Here is a 10,819-nt window from a genome sequence, read left to right as displayed (position 1 = left end):
TCTACTTCACTTTCTTTGGCAATGTTAACATATGTCTCCCATGCCAATAAAGCCCTTGAATTGAATTGAAAAGTAGGGGAGAAAGTAGGTGGAGAGAGAGAGGAGGATGGATAAAGTGGAGTGGGAGGGAGGACAAATAGAGAGGTTTTTAGCTGAGCAGGGGGAGGGAGAGACTGAGGCAGAGAGGGGTGGGTCGTGTTGCAGGATAACTTTTATGCAATACACTTCATTTCAAACTTGTAGTGTAATTTCAGATTCAACCTTTCAAAAACTGTCCATGAATTCTAATCCACATAATAATTCACATTTCCTGTTGCTGTTGGATTAGTTTCATGCTGTAGCAAACTGGCTCAAATGAAAATCCTGTAGTTATAAGGGAGGAGAGAGAGAGAGAGAGAGGGGGACAGAGAGAGTGAGGGACAGAGAGAGAGAGAGGGACAGAGCGAGAGAGAGAGAGAGAGAGAGAGAGGGACAGAGAGAGAGAGAGGGACAGAGAGAGAGAGAGAGAGAGAGAGAGAGAGAGAGAGAGGGACAGAGAGAGAGAGAGAGAGAGAGGGACAGAGGGACGGAGGGATGGAGAGAGAGAGGGACAGAGAGAGAGAGAGGGACAGAGAGAGAGAGAGAGAGCGAGAGAGAGAGAGAGAGAAAGAGAGAGAGAGAGAGAGAGAGAGAGAGGGAAGGCCCAAACAGCTGATGACGAAGATGTGTGATTGTGAGTGTAAAATAAAGTGTGTGACTGTGGCGGCAGCTTGTTCATGAGGGCATCATGTGTGTAACAGCAGTATTAAAGTGCCTGAGAGAGCACAGTGTATGACGGTGGCAGCACACAGACATGTTCTGCTGCTGTGAGCTAGTGGTAGTGGTGTGCTAGCCGGGATCAAACTGATGATTCTACAGCTGGGACTGCGCTAACACAAGCATGCTGTGTACGCATCACTGGCCCCTCTGCTAATGAGAGCAGTCTCACAGAACAGAACAGGAGATAGGTAACTCTCAGTGCCAGAACTACGTTAGCTCAACGTTAGCTCAACGTCCCAACACAACCTACCTAACCTTTGTGTCAGAGAGGGGAAGAACAAAACCATCGAACCAATAAAAAGGAATGCAGAACGTTCTCTAATTGTTATATAAACAGAAGGAATGCAGAACGTTCTCTAATTGTTATATAAACAGAAGGAATGCAGAACGTTCTCTAATTGTTATATAAACAGAAGGAATGCAGAACGTTCTCTAATTGTTATATAAACAGAAGGAATGCAGAACATTCTATAATTGTCATATAAAACAGAAGGAATGCAGAACGTTCTATAATTGTTATATAAACAGAAGGAATGCAGAACGTTCTCTAATTGTTATATAAACAGAAGGAATGCAGAACGTTCTCTAATTGTTATATAAACAGAAGGAATGCAGAACGTTCTCTAATTGTTATATAAAACAGAAGGAATGCAGAACGTTCTATAATTGTTATATAAACAGAAGGAATGCAGAACGTTCTCTAATTGTTATATAAACAGAAGGAATGCAGAACGTTCTATAATTGTTATATAAAACAGAAGGAATGCAGAACGTTCTATAATTGTTATATAAAACAGAAGGAATGCAGAACGTTCTATAATTGTTATATAAACAGAAGGAATGCAGAACGTTCTCTAATTGTTATATAAACAGAAGGAATGCAGAACGTTCTCTAATTGTTATATAAACAGAAGGAATGCAGAACGTTCTCTAATTGTTATATAAACAAAAGGAATGCAGAACGTTCTCTAATTGTTATATAAAACAGAAGGAATGCAGAACCTTCTGTAATTGTTATACAAAACAGAAGGAATGAAGAACGTTCTATAATTGTTATATAAACAGAAGGAATGCAGAACGTTCTCTAATTGTTATATAAACAGAAGGAATGCAGAACGTTCTCTAATTGTTATATAAACAGAAGGAATGCAGAACGTTCTCTAATTGTTATATAAACAAAAGGAATGCAGAACGTTCTCTAATTGTTATATAAACAGAAGGAATGCAGAACGTTCTATAATTGTTATATAAACAGAAGGAATGCAGAACGTTCTATAATTGTTATATAAACAGAAGGAATGCAGAACATTCTATAATTGTTATATAAACAGAAGGAATGCAGAACATTCTCTAATTGTTATATAAACAGAAGGAATGCAGAACGTTCTATAATTGTTATATAAAACAGAAGGAATGCAGAACGTTCTATAATTGTTATATAAAACAGAAGGAATGCAGAACGTTCTATAATTGTTATATAAACAGAAGGAATGCAGAACGTTCTCTAATTGTTATATAAACAGAAGGAATGCAGAACGTTCTCTAATTGTTATATAAACAGAAGGAATGCAGAACGTTCTCTAATTGTTATATAAACAGAAGGAATGCAGAACGTTCTCTAATTGTTATATAAACAGAAGGAATGCAGAACGTTCTCTAATTGTTATATAAACAAAAGGAATGCAGAACGTTCTCTAATTGTTATATAAACAGAAGGAATGCAGAACGTTCTATAATTGTTATATAAACAGAAGGAATGCAGAACGTTCTATAATTGTTATATAAACAGAAGGAATGCAGAACATTCTATAATTGTTATATAAACAGAAGGAATGCAGAACATTCTATAATTGTTATATAAACAGAAGGAATGCAGAACGTTCTCTAATTGTTATATAAACAGAAGGAATGCAGAACGTTCTCTAATTGTTATATAAACAGAAGGAATGCAGAACATTCTATAATTGTCATATAAAACAGAAGGAATGCAGAACGTTCTATAATTGTTATATAAACAGAAGGAATGCAGAACGTTCTCTAATTGTTATATAAACAGAAGGAATGCAGAACGTTCTCTAATTGTTATATAAACAGAAGGAATGCAGAACGTTCTATAATTGTTATATAAACAGAAGGAATGCAGAACGTTCTATAATTGTTATATAAACAGAAGGAATGCAGAACATTCTATAATTGTTATATAAACAGAAGGAATGCAGAACATTCTATAATTGTTATATAAACAGAAGGAATGCAGAACGTTCTCTAATTGTTATATAAACAGAAGGAATGCAGAACGTTCTCTAATTGTTATATAAACAGAAGGAATGCAGAACATTCTATAATTGTCATATAAAACAGAAGGAATGCAGAACTTTCTATAATTGTTATATAAACAGAAGGAATGCAGAACGTTCTCTAATTGTTATATAAACAGAAGGAATGCAGAACGTTCTCTAATTGTTATATAAACAGAAGGAATGCAGAACGTTCTCTAATTGTTATATAAAACAGAAGGAATGCAGAACGTTCTATAATTGTTATATAAACAGAAGGAATGCAGAACGTTCTCTAATTGTTATATAAACAGAAGGAATGCAGAACGTTCTATAATTGTTATATAAAACAGAAGGAATGCAGAACGTTCTATAATTGTTATATAAAACAGAAGGAATGCAGAACGTTCTATAATTGTTATACAAACAGAAGGAATGCAGAATGTTCTCTAATTGTTATATAAACAGAAGGAATGCAGAACGTTCTCTAATTGTTATATAAACAGAAGGAATGCAGAACGTTCTTTAATTGTTATATAAACAGAAGGAATGCAGAACGTTCTATAATTGTTATATAAAACAGAAGGAATGCAGAACGTTCTATAATTGTTATATAAAACAGAAGGAATGCAGAACGTTCTATAATTGTTATACAAACAGAAGGAATGCAGAATGTTCTCTAATTGTTATATAAACAGAAGGAATGCAGAACGTTCTCTAATTGTTATATAAACAGAAGGAATGCAGAACGTTCTCTAATTGTTATATAAACAGAAGGAATGCAGAACATTCTATAATTGTCATATAAAACAGAAGGAATGCAGAACGTTCTATAATTGTTATATAAACAGAAGGAATGCAGAACGTTCTCTAATTGTTATATAAACAGAAGGAATGCAGAACGTTCTCTAATTGTTATATAAACAGAAGGAATGCAGAACGTTCTCTAATTGTTATATAAAACAGAAGGAATGCAGAACGTTCTATAATTGTTATATAAACAGAAGGAATGCAGAACGTTCTCTAATTGTTATATAAACAGAAGGAATGCAGAACGTTCTATAATTGTTATATAAAACAGAAGGAATGCAGAACGTTCTATAATTGTTATATAAAACAGAAGGAATGCAGAACGTTCTATAATTGTTATATAAACAGAAGGAATGCAGAACGTTCTCTAATTGTTATATAAACAGAAGGAATGCAGAACGTTCTCTAATTGTTATATAAACAGAAGGAATGCAGAACGTTCTCTAATTGTTATATAAACAAAAGGAATGCAGAACGTTCTCTAATTGTTATATAAAACAGAAGGAATGCAGAACCTTCTGTAATTGTTATACAAAACAGAAGGAATGAAGAACGTTCTATAATTGTTATATAAACAGAAGGAATGCAGAACGTTCTCTAATTGTTATATAAACAGAAGGAATGCAGAACGTTCTCTAATTGTTATATAAACAGAAGGAATGCAGAACGTTCTCTAATTGTTATATAAACAGAAGGAATGCAGAACGTTCTATAATTGTTATATAAACAGAAGGAATGCAGAACATTCTATAATTGTTATATAAAACAGAAGGAATGCCGAACGTTCTATAATTGTTATATAAACAGAAGGAATGCAGAACGTTCTCTAATTGTTATATAAACAGAAGGAATGCAGAACGTTCTATAATTGTTATATAAAACAGAAGGAATGCAGAACGTTCTATAATTGTTATATAAAACAGAAGGAATGCAGAACGTTCTATAATTGTTATATAAACAGAAGGAATGCAGAACGTTCTCTAATTGTTATATAAACAGAAGGAATGCAGAACGTTCTATAATTGTTATATAAAACAGAAGGAATGCAGAACGTTCTATAATTGTTATATAAAACAGAAGGAATGCAGAACGTTCTATAATTGTTATATAAACAGAAGGAATGCAGAACGTTCTCTAATTGTTATATAAACAGAAGGAATGCAGAACGTTCTCTAATTGTTATATAAACAGAAGGAATGCAGAACGTTCTCTAATTGTTATATAAACAAAAGGAATGCAGAACGTTCTCTAATTGTTATATAAAACAGAAGGAATGCAGAACCTTCTGTAATTGTTATACAAAACAGAAGGAATGAAGAACGTTCTATAATTGTTATATAAACAGAAGGAATGCAGAACGTTCTCTAATTGTTATATAAACAAAAGGAATGCAGAACGTTCTCTAATTGTTATATAAACAGAAGGAATGCAGAACGTTCTATAATTGTTATATAAACAGAAGGAATGCAGAACGTTCTATAATTGTTATATAAACAGAAGGAATGCAGAACATTCTATAATTGTTATATAAACAGAAGGAATGCAGAACATTCTCTAATTGTTATATAAACAGAAGGAATGCAGAACGTTCTATAATTGTTATATAAAACAGAAGGAATGCAGAACGTTCTATAATTGTTATATAAAACAGAAGGAATGCAGAACGTTCTATAATTGTTATATAAACAGAAGGAATGCAGAACGTTCTCTAATTGTTATATAAACAGAAGGAATGCAGAACGTTCTCTAATTGTTATATAAACAGAAGGAATGCAGAACGTTCTCTAATTGTTATATAAACAGAAGGAATGCAGAACGTTCTCTAATTGTTATATAAACAGAAGGAATGCAGAACGTTCTCTAATTGTTATATAAACAAAAGGAATGCAGAACGTTCTCTAATTGTTATATAAACAGAAGGAATGCAGAACGTTCTATAATTGTTATATAAACAGAAGGAATGCAGAACGTTCTATAATTGTTATATAAACAGAAGGAATGCAGAACATTCTATAATTGTTATATAAACAGAAGGAATGCAGAACATTCTATAATTGTTATATAAACAGAAGGAATGCAGAACGTTCTCTAATTGTTATATAAACAGAAGGAATGCAGAACGTTCTCTAATTGTTATATAAACAGAAGGAATGCAGAACATTCTATAATTGTCATATAAAACAGAAGGAATGCAGAACGTTCTATAATTGTTATATAAACAGAAGGAATGCAGAACGTTCTCTAATTGTTATATAAACAGAAGGAATGCAGAACGTTCTCTAATTGTTATATAAACAGAAGGAATGCAGAACGTTCTATAATTGTTATATAAACAGAAGGAATGCAGAACGTTCTATAATTGTTATATAAACAGAAGGAATGCAGAACATTCTATAATTGTTATATAAACAGAAGGAATGCAGAACATTCTATAATTGTTATATAAACAGAAGGAATGCAGAACGTTCTCTAATTGTTATATAAACAGAAGGAATGCAGAACGTTCTCTAATTGTTATATAAACAGAAGGAATGCAGAACATTCTATAATTGTCATATAAAACAGAAGGAATGCAGAACGTTCTATAATTGTTATATAAACAGAAGGAATGCAGAACGTTCTCTAATTGTTATATAAACAGAAGGAATGCAGAACGTTCTCTAATTGTTATATAAACAGAAGGAATGCAGAACGTTCTCTAATTGTTATATAAAACAGAAGGAATGCAGAACGTTCTATAATTGTTATATAAACAGAAGGAATGCAGAACGTTCTCTAATTGTTATATAAACAGAAGGAATGCAGAACGTTCTATAATTGTTATATAAAACAGAAGGAATGCAGAACGTTCTATAATTGTTATATAAAACAGAAGGAATGCAGAACGTTCTATAATTGTTATACAAACAGAAGGAATGCAGAATGTTCTCTAATTGTTATATAAACAGAAGGAATGCAGAACGTTCTCTAATTGTTATATAAACAGAAGGAATGCAGAAAGTTCTCTAATTGTTATATAAACAAAAGGAATGCAGAACGTTCTATAATTGTTATATAAAACAGAAGGAATGCAGAACGTTCTATAATTGTTATATAAAACAGAAGGAATGCAGAACGTTCTATAATTGTTATATAAACAGAAGGAATGCAGAACGTTCTCTAATTGTTATATAAACAGAAGGAATGCAGAACGTTCTCTAATTGTTATATAAACAGAAGGAATGCAGAACGTTCTCTAATTGTTATATAAACAAAAGGAATGCAGAACGTTCTCTAATTGTTATATAAACAGAAGGAATGCAGAACGTTCTATAATTGTTATATAAACAGAAGGAATGCAGAACGTTCTATAATTGTTATATAAACAGAAGGAATGCAGAACATTCTATAATTGTTATATAAACAGAAGGAATGCAGAACATTCTCTAATTGTTATATAAACAGAAGGAATGCAGAACGTTCTATAATTGTTATATAAAACAGAAGGAATGCAGAAGGTTCTATAATTGTTATATAAAACAGAAGGAATGCAGAACGTTCTATAATTGTTATATAAACAGAAGGAATGCAGAACGTTCTCTAATTGTTATATAAACAGAAGGAATGCAGAACGTTCTCTAATTGTTATATAAACAGAAGGAATGCAGAACGTTCTCTAATTGTTATATAAACAGAAGGAATGCAGAACGTTCTCTAATTGTTATATAAACAGAAGGAATGCAGAACGTTCTCTAATTGTTATATAAACAAAAGGAATGCAGAACGTTCTCTAATTGTTATATAAACAGAAGGAATGCAGAACGTTCTCTAATTGTTATATAAACAGAAGGAATGCAGAACGTTCTATAATTGTTATATAAATAGAAGGAATGCAGAACATTCTATAATTGTTATATAAACAGAAGGAATGCAGAACATTCTATAATTGTTATATAAACAGAAGGAATGCAGAACGTTCTCTAATTGTTATATAAACAGAAGGAATGCAGAACGTTCTCTAATTGTTATATAAACAGAAGGAATGCAGAACATTCTATAATTGTCATATAAAACAGAAGGAATGCAGAACGTTCTATAATTGTTATATAAACAGAAGGAATGCAGAACGTTCTCTAATTGTTATATAAACAGAAGGAATGCAGAACGTTCTCTAATTGTTATATAAACAGAAGGAATGCAGAACGTTCTATAATTGTTATATAAACAGAAGGAATGCAGAACGTTCTATAATTGTTATATAAACAGAAGGAATGCAGAACATTCTATAATTGTCATATAAAACAGAAGGAATGCAGAACGTTCTATAATTGTCATATAAAACAGAAGGAATGCAGAACGTTCTCTAATTGTTATATAAACAGAAGGAATGCAGAACATTCTATAATTGTCATATAAAACAGAAGGAATGCAGAACGTTCTATAATTGTTATATAAACAGAAGGAATGCAGAACGTTCTCTAATTGTTATATAAACAGAAGGAATGCAGAACGTTCTATAATTGTTATATAAAACAGAAGGAATGCAGAACGTTCTATAATTGTTATATAAAACAGAAGGAATGCAGAACGTTCTATAATTGTTATATAAAACAGAAGGAATGCAGAACGTTCTATAATTGTTATATAAAACAGAAGGAATGCAGAACGTTCTATAATTGTTATATAAACAGAAGGAATGCAGAACGTTCTATAATTGTTATATAAACAGAAGGAATGCAGAACGTTCTCTAATTGTTATATAAACAGAAGGAATGCAGAACGTTCTCTAATTGTTATATAAACAGAAGGAATGCAGAACGTTCTCTAATTGTTATATAAACAGCAGGAATGCAGAACGTTCTCTAATTGTTATATAAACAGAAGGAATGCAGAACATTCTCTAATTGTTATATAAACAGAAGGAATGCAGAACGTTCTCTAATTGTTATATAAACAGAAGGAATGCAGAACGTTCTATAATTGTTATATAAACAGAAGGAATGCAGAACGTTCTATAATTGTTATATAAAACAGAAAGGATATAATATGTGCCAAATGGTAGATGCTTTAATCCAAAATGACTTTACAGTTCAGTGAGGGCAAACATTATAGTATCTGTATATACACGATTCCTGTGGGAATTGAACCCATGACCTTGGCATTGCTAGCGCTCTGCTCTTACCAATTGAGCCACACAGGATCATCATCATCACCACGTCACTGGCACAGGGCATGGGCATGACAGAAGGGGCAAATTAAAACGATCCACTCAACAAACACGACTAAGACAAGACATTAATGATAAAGTTGCAATATGTACATTTTGTTGGGCGAAAAATTCTAAAAGTTATCCCAGCTCTCTAAATGTATGTCTCTGCCCACAACCTGTTTGTCACAGAGTGCAAAACTAAATGGTGATCAACACCCCCACCCACCCCTAATACCAGGACCAACATTAGAGTCAAAGGGTCCTTTCTATATTGTGATCTTTCGTGTTTGTTGTTAGTGGTGATTGTAGTGTGTTTAGTTGTGATTCCTGTTTTATCACCAGGGTTTGGGATGGAGGCCACCTTCTTGCTGGTGGTGGGATACTCTCACACCAAGGTCATGGCCATCTCCTTTTTAGTCATCGCTGTGGGCTTCAGCGGATTTGCCATCTCAGGTAAGAACGTGAAAGATTTTCTCTCCCACAAACAAACCGACTTTAGGACCGTCACTACATCGCTACAGAGCTGTGAGAAACCATATTTAAATTCATATTCAGTTGTTGTGTGATGAGCGTTCTGGCACAAAAATGGTGCCCGTGCATCACCCAAGTGGGTGCTCCACATTGGTGGGGGATGAGGTGAGTTTCCTCCTTACTATGTAAAACGCTTTGAGGACCTCAGTTGGTAGAAAAGCACTATATAAATCCAATCCATGAATTATTAATTATCTATTTGTTTTGAACTGTCAAGGATGTTCTGTTGATGACGTATGTATGTGGCTAGCTATTAAACACCTATCCAGGCATTGTGAGATCATGTGTCTGAAGTGTAGTCAGCCTGGAACGTGTCCACTGTCTGTGCATGAGCATTGGTAGAATCCTCAGTGATGAATGCTTTGTGATGCAAAGGTATGGGTGTCATCTCCCGCCTCTGACTCTGTAATCTGATTTGTCAATTCACTTTGGAGAAAGACAACAACCAATCAGTGAGGGTATTCTTCTGTCAAATTGTAGGTCTGAGAGACGATGCTCAGTTGCACCACTCGCTGGATAAATGGAAGTGAAATGTCCCACTCGTAATTCAATACATGTAGGTTTACCGAGTAACAACAGTCAGGAAGATAATACCAAACTGTCAGTTAGGTTTACTGAGTAACAACAGTCATGAAGACAATACCAAACTGTCAGTTAGGTTTACCGAGTAACAACAGTCAGGAAGATAATACCAAACTGTCTGTTAGGTTTACTGAGTAACAACAGTCAGGAAGATAATACCAAACTGTCTGTTAGGTTTACTGAGTAACAACAGTCAGGAAGATAATACCAAACTGTCTGTTAGGTTTACTGAGTAACAACAGTCATGAAGATAATACCAAACTGTCAGTTAGGTTTACTGAGTAACAACAGTCATGAAGATAATACCAAACTGTCAGTTAGGTTTACTGAGTAACAACAGTCATGAAGATAATACCAAACTGTCTGTTAGGTTTACCGAGTAACAACAGTCAGGAAGATAATACCAAACTGTCTGTTAGGTTTAATGAGTAACAACAGTCAGGAAGATAATACCAAACTGTCTGTTAGGTTTACTGAGTAACAACAGTCATGAAGATAATACCAAACTGTCAGTTAGGTTTACTGAGTAACAACAGTCATGAAGATAATACCAAACTGTCTGTTAGGTTTACAGAGTAACAACAGTCAGGAAGATAATACCAAACTGTCTGTTAGGTTTAATGAGTAACAACAG

General features: G+C 33.5%; 1 protein-coding gene across 1 annotated transcript in view; it reads left to right on the top strand.

Moving 5' to 3' along the window:
- Nucleotides 1-10,819, top strand: part of slc17a7a (solute carrier family 17 member 7a) — a 61,568-nt gene that overhangs the window by 44,304 nt on the left and 6,445 nt on the right. Inside the window, exon 10 of the mRNA XM_036941900.2 lies at nt 9,415-9,525. Within this exon, the coding sequence (XP_036797795.1) occupies nt 9,415-9,525 (111 nt within the window). The remainder of the gene's footprint in view (nt 1-9,414; nt 9,526-10,819) is intronic.

This window comes from Oncorhynchus mykiss, chromosome 13, assembly GCF_057628025.1.
Source record: "Oncorhynchus mykiss isolate SJ-2025 chromosome 13, ASM5762802v1, whole genome shotgun sequence".
NCBI classification, from domain to species: Eukaryota; Metazoa; Chordata; class Actinopteri; order Salmoniformes; family Salmonidae; genus Oncorhynchus; species Oncorhynchus mykiss.
This window is presented reverse-complemented; position numbering and strand designations above follow the sequence as displayed.